Raw genomic sequence first — 17,783 nt, forward strand, 5'->3', positions numbered from 1 at the left:
CAGCAGTCCTTATATGACCCTGTTGTCCCGGTATCTTTTCCATTCACCCACGGTCAAGCTGTTTTGTTTTTGTAAGCCTTTATTTGACAGTCGTAGTAAATAGATGCAGGAAGCAGTCTTACAAGCATAAGAGCCAGCTGCACTGGGGGACTCCCTGCAAAGGGCATGCACGCATGGGTTGTGTACTCTAACCACTCAGCTATCAGGTTACCCCAGTCCAACACTCTTAAAAAGGAGGTCTCGATCCCTGAGGACCCTCACCTTATTGTCACAAGTATTAGTGTCTTCAGAATTACGTAGACTGAGCCATGCGTAAAACATTTGAGTTGTTTGCTTTTCAAAGGCTCGGGTTAAAAGGATTTAGGGAAAATGAGCAGAAAATGCTCACTGGGTGATTTTTCAAAAGCAGTCTCATCTGTTTACCTCCAGTTCTCCATTCCACTGACAGCTAAAACTTCATGCTTGGCCTCACTGCGGTAAATAAGTGCGTCATGTGTCTCTAAGTCTACGTGAGTGACTTTATCTCCAAACAAATGTTCCCTTGAGTGAAAAACTCTAAAAGGCATTAGTTCCCACACTGAAATTTGTTGCCATAGGAACCAACATGGAGGGTGCTGGATGATGGAGGGTGCATATAACGTTGAATAAGAAATGCATTTGAAGCACTTAATCAAGACTGCTACATGCACTGTGAGGGTCAAAAAGCAATCAAAGTAAATATCACGTGAAAACACTGAAAGAAAAAAACCTGAACCTGGAGTCACATGTGTATTTGGATGCATGGAGGTGTGACTGAAGGTTGGTATATGAATGCAGAGTAAAGTGATAGGCTGTTGGGATGATGGACAGGAAGGCTAGATGGATGGGTCTGTGATGGATGAAAGCAGAGATAGAGGGTGGACTGGTAAACTGATGGATAAATACAATACAATCAGCATTGACTGCAGCATCAGTGTAAGTGTAAATAATAAAGGACACAATATTAGTTCCCTCAGCAATTTAAAAGTACAGCAACTTAATGAAACTTCAAATGAGCAATTTACAGTTTGAACGTGTAGGTAAGAGTGCACTGCATTGATGAATACCTTGATAATTTAATCATGATGATTCAAATGACAGATTAAAATGGTCCCTAATCATTTTTCTTCTCATGTTAATAATGCATTTGCACATTTCACTGGGATTTCACCCTCTCCTCGGTAGGGAATCTCTTTTTATTGCCTGGTGGTTTCTAGCACACAAGGAAGAATAATGCATTCCACATTGCTGTAATTATTTCCTGCGGCACCAATAGCCCTCTATTTGTGTAAACACACACACACACCTACACACACACACACACACACACACACACACACACACACACACCTACACACACACACACACACACACACACACACACACACACACACACACACACACACACACACACACACTTTCTTCACGTGCAATAGAGCTCTTGAAAAAGCAAGCGGCCATGGAGTGCGAGGATTTATCTTATTAATAAAATATCACGCTTCCTCTCAGACCTTGGATGGCATGAAAGTAACTTGAAGTGGCAAGCCCTTTGAAATTAATTTTCAGTTTCTTTTTTAGGGACTACAAATAGCATTGCTGTTCTGTGAAGAAGTGACAGTGTCTTCGAGTAAAACAATTTGCACAAATCTCACCCATCCTTCTGTCTGACTCAACTATTACAGATAGTGTTATTTTCATTCCCAGGGTTGTCATATTCTAATTGAGAGGCCAAAGAGAATATTGGTTTTTGAAGTGCCTACGATTCTGCTGAGGAATGATTGTTATTCATGGAGATTTTTCACAGCTTGAGGCAGTTAAGTTAAGAAAACCATGTCTTTCTCACAGTGTTTACTTCATGTTCTGGTTATTTCAAAAAGCTTCAGATGACCTGCGTGCATAACTCTCCATTACATATCAGCCTCTCCACATATCAGTCAAAGATTTGATTGAGAGGCGGTGAACAGGAAGAATGCTGCAGCGAGACACGCAGGCGTACATGCAATGTGAATGCAACGCAGTTAAGTGATGCAAAAGTAACCTGCCAGGTCATTTTTCCTCCAGTAGGCGGAGCGGATGTCAGCCTTAAGGTTGGTCCTTTATACCAACAAATCCCCATGGGTTGTTGGTGGTGGGGTTTGTTTTATGGAGACTGGCCAACACATTTTCTGTACGCACAGCTGCGAGGCAGATGCAGTGAAGAGCCATTACAGAGCATGCATACTTCCTGCACACAAACAAATAATGCAGAATTGCATTGGATCTTTGTTTATATGAATAAGGTTATAAACTTGTCTCAGTGTATTACAACACAAGCTGCAGCTTCCACACTGACCACATAAATTGAATCAACGTCTCTAAAACTAAATGGAAACATTATTACCTTTTTAAAGACAATAATGCTGCCTTGAGAGGTGCAAGATGTGCACGCTTACATCTGTGACATCCAATAAACTGAACAGTAAGTCAAGTGGTAACTTTCTATGAGATCTCAGTTGCTGTTGTGAAAAACTCAGTGGTTTCTAGAAGATGCATTAAAGCCGTGGCAGAATAACCCCTGCAATTCTGCTGTCAGTAGCTGATTGCTATCAGGTCAGCAGAAACCTAAACTATTTACAAGCCAAATCATTAGGTTTCTCCAGATTTTTCTGCAGAGTCTCACAGACATTATGTATCTAAAAAGTAGTAGTTAAAACAGTTTCATGACAGTTTGGCATAATTAAGCCACTAAACAAAGGTTGACAGGGCTGTCACAGGAAGTCATAGTATTGCCTGACAAATAGACCAAACAGACAAACAAAAAAAAAAACAGCTTGACCAAGACAACCACCTGATTTCATCACAACTGTCAATTTAATATGCAGCCGTGCCTGCCCTTGCAAACTGATGGACAGCAGTGAAATACAAGTACAGCTTTTTTTTCTTTGCAAAAACAGAGTCAGCAGTAAATTATGCATTACGTAAGCTATAGACAATAAGACAAACACTGAGGCACGAATAGGAATAAATTGATGAAACAAGATGAAATGCTTCTGCTGTCTAATCAACAGCATCTAGAATATTTTTGCATACTATTCCCCAGAGCGTATCATAGGCTGATTAGTGGCATCCAAACTGTTACGCGAGGACCAGTCGGTCCCAACACAATTTCTGTGTGTGGAACGGTGATGAGTGACGAGCAGTCGGAATTCAATCAGACAGCCTTTAATATTCAAATTGTGCATAGTGAATACTGGAGTGTTTTGATGTACCCTGCTATAGAATTAGGCTTGATTATTAAATCTTTCTATTACAACACTGGATCCTGACAGCCTCCAAAATCACTGAGCTGACATCAAAGAAGCCGAAGCCGGAGCACAACATCTTCTCCCACAGAGAGCTGAAACTACATGTTTGACCCAGTTTTCTTTAACTCATCAGGACCTGCTTTTCCAAAGTCTCTTTTCAAAGGAACATCGCAGCAAAATGGGCTGTGACTTAAAAGGCCCATCCAGAAGCGATAAATGCACAAGAGGCCACACCAAGTCCTTTGATATAGGATCGACCACTCCTCTTAAACAGATTAGATTCTGAGTTTTGTCATTAACCCACACATTTTTTCCCACCTCTCCTTCCATTTCCCTTTATTTTTTCTCTCGTCTGTGTAGTTGCTCCCTAACTGACGCATCTCTCCCATTTCTCTATTTAATTATATTATTTCCCTTTCAGTGATTCTCTACCAGTTTCCCCAGTGTTGCCTTTGTATGCCGAACTGAGGGAGTGTTCAGTGCTGCTGAGGTGAATGAGAACAAGAGCCTGATTTCAAAGGTAACTGCTGACTTGGGTTTTGAAAGCTGTAATTATTCAGGTCTCACTTTATTCTTCTCGCTTCCTCTGAATACGAGCTGAGTTAATTCTATAGTGGGAGCCTTGTTTATGCAGTAATAAGCATACCAAGCCATTCCACATTGTATTCTGCTAATTATCACCCTTGTAGACTAATTAGAAATTTGTATTGAACAGCTAATAAAATGTAAAGCATCAATATTTAATGTGGAAGCTGTGATCAAGCAGGGATGCTACTGTACAAGCTGCTGTCAAAGAGCTTCTCTATTACTGTTATCAAGCAACAAAAGGAGCACATATTGAGAAAAGGAAGCGGGGGAGTCTTCATTATTATCAAGAACTCCTTCAGTATCTCCACACCCACAAGCAGAAAAATAAGACTCATCAGAAATGTTTTTTCTTTTTCAAGAGCAGCATTAATTGCTACCAAAGTCTGTGGTGAAAAAAATTTGCACCTAACAGCAAACCCCACTCACCAACACTTAAGGCAACAGGATGTGGGTTCTTTACTTTTTCTTTTCTATGTATGTCTGCAAATGGAGCCGCTTATAATTCTGTGATGTTGCGCAGGCTGCTGGAATTTCTTTTTTTATTACTGCAAAACCATCTGTGGGAGGAGCTGAAAAGCTTTCACCCAAGTCAAGCACTGATCATGGAGCTGGGCGGGGATGTTAAGTGAATATTAAAAATGTCAACATGCCACTTGAATTACATTTCTAACCTTGAAATTTTGAGAGAGATTCAGAGAGGGGCACTCACTGCTGCCGCCTCTTTCATGTGGGGCGAAGAGCTGTGGGAAACACAGCAGAGAATTTGATAACCTCAGTATTTTCTGCACTGTAATCTTATTTGGGGCTGGTGTTGGATGACTGTGAGATCCTCTCCCCACAGAGCTGCATTACGGAGCCTGTAGTTTGGGTTTGGCATTTTTCTTTTTTTTTTGCTTAAGTAAAACTCCTGTTCACATTTTAGTAGACTTACAAACACACACACACACACACACACACACACACACACACACACACACACACACACACACACACACACACACACACACACACACACACACAGCCTACATTAAGAAATAAAATGACACAGGGGAATCCCCTATTAGGGTCAAACTAAAGGAGCATGACCAGAAATATATTTCAAAAATATACTTATGAAGCAATCTACATGAAGAGAATATGAGGACTGGGACCACCCTCCTGTCTCCATGGTAAATTTGAAGTAAGATTAACTGAGCTCAGCATAAAGACAGAAACAGATAATCTGTCTCAGTTTGGATATTTATTTCAGCACACTTCCATATAATACACTATAAGTACAGCGTACTTACTTGTGTAGTTCATGCACTGTTCATAGCAGTGTTGTCCCTAGTCAAAAAAGGCAGGATGTGCATTTACCAGAAGTGATCAACACAAGATTTAACCACGACATTTGCACTATCTGATGCATTTTGTTGAGCCTCTGGCCACACACATTACTGAATTCTTCTGCAGTGAGAATGATAACATGCATAAACATCAAACAATAAAATACCACACAGCTCCGTTATCACTCCTGCACTGATAACATATCCTCTTCCTGCTGGCTTGTGGCCACTCCCCTTTTCCAGTTCATAACAGATTGTAAAATTCAGACCTAAAACGTCTTGATGCATTCTCAATCATCCAGGGAAGTAAATCTCCAAAAGTTGATTCTGTTCATCTGGACGTAGTGTTTTGTGGGAGAAACGTTTCGTCACTCATCCAAGTGACTTCTTCAGTCTCAGCTGACTGCAGGTTTCCCCAATCTTATAAACAGTACATTTGCATAATGACAGAAACCAGCCCACTGAAGGAACAATGGGCTGGGAGGTCAGTTCCTTAATCATAATTATGCAAATTCCCATGACCATTGATCAACAATCACTGACCAAAACCCACTGATCAAAGACCACTGATCAATTGCCATGAGTACCATTCACAGAGAGTTGGGGAATGGCTGCAATCACAGCATTGTAAGATGGCGAAAGATGTACCCTTAGGCCCCCTCCTCGATTCAGAGATGGTCTTTCCCTCTTCACGTAAATGGCCTCCTTGACTCCGCGCTCAAACCAGCGTTCTTCCCTGTCCAGGATGTGTACATCCTCATCATTGAAAGAGTGTCCACTGACCTGTAGGTGTAAATAGACTGCAGAGTCCTGGCCTGACGAGGTAGCTCTTCTGTGTTGTGCCATCCGCTTCACCAGAGGTTGTTTGGTTTCCCCGATGTATAAATCCTGGCAGTCCTCCTGGCACTTAACAGCGTACACTATGTTACTCTGTTTGTGTCGGGGGACCCGATCCTTGGGGTGGACCAGTTTTTGGCGCAGCGTGTTTTGGGGTTTAAAAGCCACAGAGAACCGGTGTTTAGAAAAAATGCGTCTCAACTGTTCCGATACTCCTGACACATATGGGATCACTACAGGTTTTCGCTTGGGCTGCGGTTGTCCTTCTCTCCTGGATCGGCTGGAGCTTTCTTTAGGTGTCTTTCCAGCTTTGACAAAAGTCCAGCTGGGATAACCACATTTACTCAGGGCCTTCTTGATGTGCTGTTCTTCTGTCTCCCTGGCCGCTGTGTCAGTGGGGATGGTGTTCGCTCTGTGTTGTAGCGTCCTGATGACACCCAGTTTGTGCTCCAGTGGATGATGAGAGTCAAACCTTAGATACTGATCCGTATGTGTAGGTTTACGGTACACGTCAGCTTTTAGATGTCCCCCATTACTGATGGAAATTTCACAGTCTAAGAAGGCTAACCTGCCACTTTTCATATCCTCCCTGGTGAATTTGATGTGTCAGTCCACCGCGTTAATGTAAGGTTTGGGGAAACCTGCAGTCAGCTGAGACTGAAGAAGTCACTTGGATGAGTGACGAAACGTTTCTCCCACAAAACGCTACGTCCAGATGAACAGATTCAACTAAGTGTTCTGCATGTGAGACTTTGGAAGTGACACCAGGTTTGTGTAAACCAGTCAAACAACACGGTTCCATCTTTTTTTTTTTCTATTTAAACTAATATCACACAAATTACTGTTCTCATCCATAATGACCAGCTAATTCAAACAAACACAGTGGAGGCTGTTGGAAAACATAGTAGAGTTTGGAGTTACAAATGATGATTATGGAAAATATGTAGTACCACTGAGTGACGAAACGTTTCTCCCACAAAACGCTACGTCCAGATGAACAGATTCAACTTTTGGAGATTCAGACCTAAAGTACCAGCACCTATAATGCTTACTATTAAATGCACTTGTTTTTTTAACTAAGCAAAAAAGCAATGATGTTGTCAAGTCATCCTTAGATTATTGAAAATATGAAATATTATGTATCAGTTGTTGAGCTTTGGAGGTGCTTTATGGCATCTTTTGTCATATTATAACTAATATAAGTGTTCAGCTAAACCAACTGGCTACAGCGTTTGCAGACGTACAGCGTCTGCAAAAGCGTGAACTCTCAAAATATCTGTATTTACATGTAAACAAGGCCATTCTCTTGTTCAGTGGATACAGTAAATACTGCCATTTTTTCAAAGCCACAGGCTTCCAAAGATACACAAAAGGTGCCCTTTGACGTCAGTCTCTGGATGGTTGAGGGGATATTGGATTACCAGAGAAAACAAACTGTTTGAAATAATGATAAAGTCAATGGTATGTGAAGGGATGTTTGTAGAGTGTACCAGTGGATGACTGATTGGTGCCCTCCTGCTCCCAAAGTTCAGCCAAATCTGGTTTTGAAAAAAATAAAACAAAAAAAACTGTGATGAGAGATAACTCTTGTAGTGGCTAAAGCTCCCCTTATGCGGGATTGTCAGCGGTTAGTTTAAAAGGCTTTTTGGGAGTTTTTAGGTGAGGTGAGTCATGTCGGGCGCTTCTGATTTGCATAAAGAACTTAATGCAAAAGAGGAGAGGCCAACTTGACTGCTTACACAGAGAAGCACTTAAAAGGGAAGTGCTTAAATTACAGATCGTGTGGCCCAATAACAGATGTACGGTGGGATGCGGGTCCTGTAATATATAAGATAAAGTGCTGTAAATACAAGATAATTAAGCAGGAGACCATGGTTTTTGTGCCCTTTACAAGATTCATTTTGCACTTACTGGTTTTCACTCACTGTGACTGTGACTCACTGAGCACCCAGAGTATGCCGAAAGGTCCAGGGCAAACATCTGCATGTGAGACTTTGGAAGTGACACCAGGTTTGTGTAAACCAGTCAAACAACACGGTTCCATCTTTTTTTTTTTCTATTTAAACTAATATCACACAAATTACTGTTCTCATCCATAATGACCAGCTAATTCAAACAAACACAGTGGAGGCTGTTGGAAAACATAGTAGAGTTTGGAGTTACAAATGATGATTATGGAAAATATGTAGTACCACTGTGTCTCTTACCATCTTTGTTTATGACTACATATGCATAAATACCCAAATCATACCCAAATCATGACCCTCGCTTACACAGAACATGCTATCCATCACAGGGCATACATTATCAAGCCGCTCCTCTCGAAACACATGATCATCTTCCTTACATTTGCATGCCTGGACACGCAGCAACTGTTTATTAACAACTGTAAACCAGCACAATTATGAAAACGTGATCCCATACTAGAAACATGGTTGCAGCACCATCATAATTCGGGGGCCTTGATGGGGACTTGCCGCGATCGAGTGGAGGATGAAATTCCCACTTTTATTAAGACATCTCACGCAATAACGCAGGCGTGGCTCTTGCAACAGCCTGAAGCTTAGTGGAAGTTGAGTGATAGACCAGGATAATAACACTAAACATCAAAGTAATAAAATAAACTTTTGCATTGCCCAGTCAGACCTCTGAGTTCAGCCCAATCCTGCCGTATGACCTCAAGAGACACATTCAGAGCAGACACCCCAACATTATAGCTGAGGCAAAGAGTTCTGTCAGGAGGAATGGTACAAAATGGACCAATTAATGCAGAGGAGGTAGCTGCAAATGATGTCATTTTAAAGCAGACTCTTCAATATTTTGCCATTAAAAAGTTACAGTGCACAATCTCCGTAAAACTATTCTGCTGGTGTGCATGAAAGAGAATGAAATTTGGTGAAATGTGTTCTCTGCCTTGTTCTTGCTGTGCTATTAAAATAAAAAAAGGTCAGCATGTGACAGCAGCACCCACATAGCAGTTTCCCGTTATGTAATATAGATATTTGCAGTAGTTAAGAAACATTAATATTGGTGTTAAGTAGAAAATTAAACATAAATGAAGGAAGCTTACATTTTGCAGGCCATCACTAGGCAATCTACACCCACACTCTAACATTTAAGTAGACCTTTATTGGTTTACACACCAAACTACTTTGGATTGCAAAATGCCAGCGTATTTATAATGCATTGTGTACTGTTGAGTGATCACTACGAGTGATGACACTGAGGCCATGTCCTTGTGAGTGATTCAGCTAGTTTGGCTGTTTGAGTGACGTGCAGCTGCATACATTGCCTTTACAATGAGTATTTTTGAGGGTTATCTAATGTTTTTAAAATGCACGTCTTTCTCCCAAAAACTACAATTTAAATAAACAATAAATATATAATTAACATGAATTTTTGTAGCTATTATTTTTCATCAAAACATTCCATGTTTCATCGAATGAGGGCTTCTGTTTGATATCGCACAGCAAACTGCCATGTGAGCTGCTGAGATTTTTCATTTTCACCTTGTCAGCTCATTCTTCAAGTGTGAGTGGTGGTAAATTTCCTGGGCACATTCTGGGTCAGAAGCAGATGAGCTGCTGTGGAGTAGGCTGAATGGTGTGGAGCACCCAGCTGGCAGCTCTGAGAGGAGCTCTTACACCAAATTATAGTGCCCACAAAGTTGTTTTTCTTGAGTGTAAACAGGAAATCAAAACATATTAAAGCACTTCAATTCACAGTATATGATTATCTACAGGGGCTGAGCCATAGTGAGGCTGCTGTAGTTAGTGGTCAGGACTTAAAGCCAGCTTAACTCTATTTTTGTAACACGTAACCTAAAATCTGGATCACATGGATAATGTACAATTTAATAACAGCAAAATCTATTTCCTCTGCAATCAGATGTGCAGTATTTATTCCCACTAAATCATTGTTTTAATGCTATAAAGTATATTATTCAGGAAGTAATAAATGCTGTGGAACACTTCGTTCTCTGGTGCACAATAGTTTGCGATAATAACTTTAATTATATCATATTTATATTCATTTTAAAGAGCAATCAAGCTGATATGTTTGCATGGAAACTAAGAGCATCTATGGAACAGATTTTTTCAGGGAAAAATAATGAGATGCATGTGACTGTTCACTTCTCGCATATATTGTTTTCAGTGAAAGTCTTCTGATCAGCAGTAGCCCAGGCTCTCTATCTTGTTGTCTGCATTGTAACACAACATTTTTATTACTAATTTCAAGTCTTCCACTTTGCCTCAGTCCATTTTAAATGTGTTTTGGCCCAGAGATGACAGTGGCATTTCTGGATCATGGCTTCCTCTTTGCATGACAGAGCTGTAATCTGCATTTGTGGATGGCACAGTGAACTGTTGTCATAGACAATGATTTCTGAAAGTGTTCCCAACCCTTGATTTCCATGACAGAATCAAGCCTGTTTTTAATGCAGTGCCGCCTGAGGGCCTGAATATCACATGCATCCAATACTGATTTTCGGTCTTCGGTCACAATTTGCAGATTAATTTTTTTTTGTAGATTGGTTAACCTCTGCTCACCTTTACTTCTGAGAAACTCTGCCTCTCTAAGATGCTCTTTTCATACATACATACATGTATCTGAGCTGTTGCCAATGAACTCAATTAGATGCAAAATGGTCCTCCAGCTGTCTCTTTTTAATACCGCTTACTTTTCCAGCCTTTCCCAAGTTTCTGGTGATGTGTTTCTTTCATCAAATTCAATCTGAGTTAATATTTTATAACGAAATTGCAAAATGTCTCAGTTTAAACATCTAATCTGTTTTCTATGTTCTATAGTGAATAAAATTTGGGCTTCTGAGATGTGAAAATCATTACATTCTGTTTTTAATTCATATTTTACACAGCATCCCATCCCATGTTCTTAGAATTGGAATCAGCAGTTAAGATTTATTGACTTTTATGTCCCATACTGGTGAGGCACACTTCACTTCAATGGTCACACAACCCCAGGTGGCAAAATCTGCAAAATGTTTACTGAAGCATTTCCTCATTTACAACTGCGTGGATGCCGCAGTGAGGGTAACTGAACTGTTAGTATTTCCGGGTTGCTGAAAGTAATCCAGTAAAAGACTAGATAGCGGGAGATGCCATAAAAAGTTGAAGTGTTTCAGCACGTCATTTCGGTGAAGACGGGGTCAGTGAACATGATCAGACAGCATTTAAGGGTCTATGTATGTCATGTTAAGTGTGGGAGAAAAAGTCTGGAATGAGGGTGTCTCTTGAACTTGCTTTGCTCCTGCTTACCAGGGTTTGTCATAGCCATAACACTATTGATTGATAAGTAGCTGAAGATAATAGTACTGTGGGGTATGACCTTGATAACGAGACTTATTTCAAAGTGTAAACGTTCAGAATCTTGAATGTCAGCCATTTCCACCCAAGCGAATTAGTTCATGCCATTTGCTCTATAATGATTGATTTCCTCAACATTGCCACCACACATATGCTCATTAAAATGTCCCTAGTGAGTCGCAAGCCAATCGCTGCAACTGGGCCATACAGGTGCTTCCTTCGTTGCTTATATTGGCTGACCTCTGCACATCATGCTGACAGTTTTCACCATGCTGCTTCTCACAGATTGGAATCGTCTCCAGTGAAATCCTGCTGACTGTTGGTCCCCCTGTCATGTCTGTCTCTCAGTGTGGATCCTGGAGAGTAGTAACCCCCCCCCCCCCCACTTTGCCTTTTGTTTTTTCTGTGAATTTCAGCTGAAACAAGTACAGCAAGTGTCCCCACTGACACAGCGGCCAGGGAAGCAGAAGAACAGCACATCAAGAAGGCCCTGAGTAAATGTGGTTATCCCAGCTGGACTTTTGTCAAAGCTGGAAAGACACCTAAAGAAAGCTCCAGCCGATCCAGGAGAGAAGGACAACCGCTGCCCAAGCGAATACCTGTAGTGATCCCATATGTGTCAGGAGTATCGGAATAGTTGAGACGCATTTTTTCTAAACACCAGGTCTCTGTGGCTTTTAAACCCCAAAACAGGCTGCGCCAAAAACTGGTCCACCCCAAGGATCGGGTCCCCCGACACAAACAGAGTAACATAGTGTACGCTGTTAAGTGCCAGGAGGATTGCCAGGATTTATACATCGGAGAAACCAAACAACCTCTGGCGAAGCGGATGGCACAACACAGAAGAGCTACCTCGTCAGGCCAGGACTCTGCAGTCTATTTACACCTACAGGCCAGTGGACACTCTTTCAATGATGAGGATGTACACATCCTGGACAGGGAAGAATGCTAGTTTGAGCGTGGAGTCAAGGAGGCCATTTACGTGAAAAGGGAAAGACCATCTCTGAATCGAGAAGGGGGCCTGAGGGTACATCTTTCGCCATCTTACAATGCTGTGATTGCAGCCATTCCCCAACTCTCTGTGAATGGTACTCATGGCAATTGATCAGTGGTCTTTGATCAGTGGGTTTTGGTCAGTGATTGTTGATCAATGGTCATGAGAATTTGCATAATTATGATTAAGGAACTGACCTCCCAGCCCATTGTTCCTTCAGTGGGCTGGTTTCTGTCATTATGCAAATGTACTGTTTATAAGATTGGGGAAACCTGCAGTCAGCTGAGACTGAAGAAGTCACTTGGATGAGTGACGAAACGTTTCTCCCACAAAATGCTACGTCCAGATGAACAGATTCAACTTTTGGAGAAGTACAGCAAGTGTTTGCAGTTCTCCATCTGTGACACCTGCATATCCAAACTACACAGTCATTTGTGCCTGTCGTGGTCAGTACTCACACTGCTACCTGGTGCTGACCTTTGAACCTTGGGAAGGTAACACAAGATGCTTGTAGTTTTATGCAGTTCTTGGCTTCTCTAAGTTCTTTATGTCGCTGGAAGAAACAGGGCAGGTTATTGTGCCATGGGGATCCTTTTCCTGCTTCAGATTCTGAAGGAGGATATATCCATTTTCAGAAACCACTTATAAAGCTGCAAAGGGTTTTTTAAAAGGATGATCAATAGATCTAAATCAGTCACAAGGTTTCCAATTTTAAATCCCATTAGTTTTTCAGATGGGCTTGCCTCAAGCTGAGAGTGCAGGCCTTTGAAGTCTACAGCATAAAGATATATTTAGAATGACCTGAATATTTCTTTTTATTACAGATATATTCCTATCTGATGTGTTTTTAGTATGTGGCTGGAGGAGTAAAACCAAATAAGTGGCTTACTACTGTGTGCCTCCCTCCAGTAATACTGCAGTTTCAACAGCCTTTGTTACATGGCAGTTTCACTCCTTCACGCCTTATCAGAACAATGGGCGAGTGACCAAGGTCTATTAGTTTTCCAAAGGGCGTGGGAGAAATGCATGCACGGCGTTACAGAGAGTTCAAATCACCCTTCGCTCTACTTCTTTCGGACGGTCCTGCAGAAGGCTAGCACCATTTCATTTCTCCGTGGATAACGAAGCAGTCGCACGCACCGAAGGGAAAAAAGATTAATGAAACCAAGAAAGCAGCTCTCAATGTCACATGAAAGGCGAGAAAAACCGCACGGCTATTTTCAGTAAGAGCATTTCTGTTTTCACTGAAAGCGCCACGAGCGAGAGAGAAAGAAAGGCAGAGGTGAACGGAAATTACGCCGCGTCGGAGCTGCAACGGTGCGAGCCTTTCTGTAGCAGGTAGTTTCTCATTGGATGTGTGTTATTTTTTTTTTAACTGCTAGATTAAAGTGACAAAAGCTGGGTGATGAACACGAGGCGCCCTCTCGGATAAATCGCAAAGCATGGCAAGGATGCTCCTCTCAGAAGAAGCAGGTGTATTCCGCCAAGTGAAGGCGCAGGACGCAGAACGGCAGCGACGCACAGCCGCCTCTGGACCGTAATCACCTGCTCCAAAGGAAAACACCCCATTCTAAGACACTGTGGCTCTTAACCTGCGTATCATCGTCATAACAACTAGATTTTCTCTCAACTTAAATCTCGTTGGCTAACCAGAAGGATGAGAGTGCCGTGACACAGTGGGACGCATTTGGAAAATTCTGTACTGACAGGAAGAAAAAGTCAAGGATTGTTCTGTTGGCTTTTTTTTTTAAATTTATTTTTATTTTAAAGCTCACTCTTATTAAGGACAAAATTATCTGCAAGGATGGCCGGGACACTCTTCTCAGTGGACTCAGTCTACATAGGAATGGAGGTGGTAATTGCTGTGGCGTCTGTAATCGGGAATGTGATGGTGGTCTGGGCGGTGAAGATTAATAAATCGTTGCGAGATACCACGTTTTGTTTTATTGTCTCCCTGGCTCTGGCGGATATTGCAGTGGGAGCACTCGTCATCCCTTTGGCCATTACTATCAACATCGGACTCCAAACTCACTTTTACAGCTGCCTGCTTGTGGCGTGCACGGTGCTGGTGCTGACGCAAAGTTCGATCCTGGCCCTCTTGGCTATTGCAATTGACCGCTATCTCAGGGTCAAAATCCCGACCAGGTAACGACCTTTTTGCAACCCAAAGGATAAAATTAAGGACGGGATTGAGTCATGCGTTATTTGTGGAATGTCGGGAAGTGATGCGAATGAAAATGGCATAGATTTGTTGGCGGTGCTCACCAGAAATGATAGCAGAAGTCAGCACAGTTCCAGTGCTGTTTCATTGATTTCTGTATGGGTCTCGTTTCACTATACAGGAAGCTGCCAGTCTGCCAGTTTTTTTATATGCATATATATCCGCCTCCCCATGACAGCTTAACAGAGCAAGGCCAATCTACTAACTACTTTAGTTAGTCTTTCTGTCATCAGGATCTCTAATGTGCTGAAGAGGTGCACAGAAGTGCACAGAAGTGGTCAGCTTTGCTTCTCCCGCTTTGTATGTGGTGTACACATCATGCCATGCTGGGGTGAAGTAAAAGCACAAGCAGCGGTGTTGAAAAGCTAAAAGGACAAGCCCAGAGGGAAAGAGAAATTAATTATGTGAGAATATTGTCTATGAAAGCCTCAGACCCTTGTCCCCTGTTAAATCCCATTAAGTCTTCCAGGCTTACAGTAATATTCTGTCATCAGTTTTAACTTTTGACTTTTACATGTAAAGTTTGTCTGTCACTGCAGCATCTGGGTGTCCTTGCTCGGGTTATGCAAGTAGAAATTTTCTCAGGAATTGTCACTTGTTTCCAACACACATTACAGAGACTATATTTAACAATATGCAAATACAGTATTGTAACATTTTCATAAATTACATAATCTGCTGCATGCTCTACCACGCTCCCTGTTTTTAGATCAGAACCTGATCTTTTCCAATCTCTTTCAGGCTCAGTTTTTCAATTATTTATTTATTTATTTTTTCTGCACTTCTGACACAGACCTCACTTAAGGTCTGTGTCCCTAATCAATACTCATCCTACACATGGCACCTGCTACATTTGGGCTAAATTGAAGAATCTTGTTTTGCCTCAGGCTACACTTCAGCAAAGGTCAGCCTGTGGTAATATGAGTGTTTTCTTTACAGCCAAAACATCCTACGTGTTAAACATCAACCATTAGTGATCTGAAAATGACTAATCACTGGCTTACCATGATGAGCTGTATCAGATAACTACTTTCATCCCTGCCTCGGGGCAAGTATCAGGTTGTGGTCCCTGAAATTTTTTACTTACAAGACAAGACAGCCGTGATAAGATCTTTAAGCCTCTGTCTTTTTTTTTTTTAACCTCCCTCTGCCTCTGGCTACTTCTTCATAAAGCTTCTTAAATAATGAGAAAGCCTAGCCTGCAACATCTTTAATATCCAGTATGTAATAGCAGCTTTCTTTCTTTCTTTTCTTTAAAAAAAAACAACAATTTCTGGTTTTAAGAAATTCATTAAAAAGGCCAAGTATCAAAGATAAGAATTTCAGAAACATATTTTAAAAGGTAATATGTGCTGCAAGGACCTTTTCACAAAGTGTCTTGGGGGTTGTGTTTGTGAAGATGTGAATCACATCTTCTGTCAGCCCAAGGACACTGACAATATGAAAAATGAAGTACAAAGAATGAAAGCGTGCATGCCCTAACAATACTATGTGGGAAAGTGCTGACGTGTCGCTCTGCTGTTTACTCCTGTAGGTATAAGCGGGTGGTGACCCCTCGGCGAGCGGCACTGGCAGTCGTGATATGTTGGACGGTAGCGTTTATTGTGGGACTCACACCCATGTTAGGCTGGAACAACCTGAAGCGCTGCCAGGAGAACGGCTCCATCAGCTCTGACCTCATTACCACGTGCAAGTTTGAAAATGTCATCAGCATGGACTACATGGTCTATTTTAACTTTTTCGGCTGGGTGCTCCCACCTCTGCTGCTCATGCTGTTCATCTATGCAGAAATCTTCTACATGATCCACAAGCAGCTTAACAATAAGAAACTGAACACCAGTCACGCAGACCCCAACAGGTACTATGACAAAGAGCTGAATCTTGCTAAATCCCTTGCTCTTGTCCTCTTTCTCTTTGCTGTGAGTTGGCTCCCCCTCCACATCATCAACTGCATCACACTCTTTTGTCCTGAGCGTAACAAGCCCAAAGTCGTCCTCTACATTGCCATCCTGCTCACCCACGGCAACTCTGCGGTCAACCCAATTGTCTACGCTTTCCGCATTAAGAAGTTCCGCTTAGCCTTCCAGAAAATCTGGCAGCAGTACTTCTGCTGCAAGGACACATCGGCTCTGGAGACCCAGGCAAGTGACAGGAAAGAGATGCCAACGTTAGACCTACAGCAGGCAACACCGCCTCTTTCTCCTCAGACAGAAATCCCTAAACCTCAGCCTCTGTCTGAGCCGCAGCAAAACCAGAAGGCCGAATCACCTCAAAAACATAAAGGACAGTCATCCTTACTGGGGCAGAATGCAGCCTAAGCAAAGGATAGAGCTGACGCCTGGAGAAGTAATGATCAATGGGCAAAGCATATGCTCTCGCCTTGTCTAACGTGTAACATGCATTGTTACACAGGGCTACAATGCTTAGCGGAAGGGAGCCAGTTAAATCACTGGATGAGCAATTGTCTTCACTCAGGAGGAGTGTATATGCTAAAAGTTTGGTCAGAGAGAGGGAAAAAAAAGATTGCCATAAACTTGAAATAATGGAAGTCTTTTTCTGACAGTGACTGTTGGTTTATCTTAGTAACAAACTGAGAACACTGAGCTTTAACTGTTTTATTCAATTTGGTGGAACAGTTGGTGGAAACATTACAAGATGTGCAATATAAGTTATTGTGGTTGGTCAGTATGAGATAATCAGATATTACAACTTTCTTAAACGTTTATATATTCAATGGAGGCGGCAACTCTTACTACTCCATAACTGTGTGTAAGTTTAAAGTGACAGTGGCTAAAAATATATGAATGTAATAATGTAAATATGGGACTAAAAGCAGCACAGCTGTGAATGAGCATATCTTCTTCAGGGCCTTCACTGGGCAACAATGTGTAGTGTGTTATCATGGAAAGGTTTTTTGTAACCCCTTAACTCCTTTATGCAGGAGCTCAACACCCCCCCCCCCCCCCCCCCCCCCTTCCCGGTCATTCAGCAGTATCAATCTATAGCAGAAGGAGCGACGAATAGGGATAAAAAAGTAGCAGATGGACGCAACAAGAGCTTTTAGGTGTTGCATGCAAGAGACTTGAAGAAGGAAGACAGCAAGTCACCTGGGAAAAACCCAAGATGCACTTAAAGCTCCTCCTTGAGTGGATCTCTTCCTACCAACCTCTTTTATCTGGTAGTAAGAGTGGG

At 41.9% G+C, this 17,783-nt stretch overlaps 1 protein-coding gene across 1 annotated transcript; it reads left to right on the forward strand.

Annotated features, from left to right (window-relative positions):
- The first annotated feature begins 13,483 nt into the window (after positions 1–13,483).
- On the forward strand, positions 13,484–17,559 carry adora1b (adenosine A1 receptor b). Its single transcript, XM_063464046.1, has 2 exons — positions 13,484–14,515; positions 16,126–17,559. Exons 1-2 carry the CDS (start codon positions 14,175–14,177, stop codon positions 16,907–16,909), a joined length of 1,125 nt encoding a protein of 374 aa, XP_063320116.1. The 5' UTR covers positions 13,484–14,174; the 3' UTR covers positions 16,910–17,559.
- Positions 17,560–17,783: the final 224 nt, after the last annotated feature.

This window comes from Pelmatolapia mariae, linkage group LG20, assembly GCF_036321145.2.
Source record: "Pelmatolapia mariae isolate MD_Pm_ZW linkage group LG20, Pm_UMD_F_2, whole genome shotgun sequence".
Classification (NCBI taxonomy): Eukaryota; Metazoa; Chordata; class Actinopteri; order Cichliformes; family Cichlidae; genus Pelmatolapia; species Pelmatolapia mariae.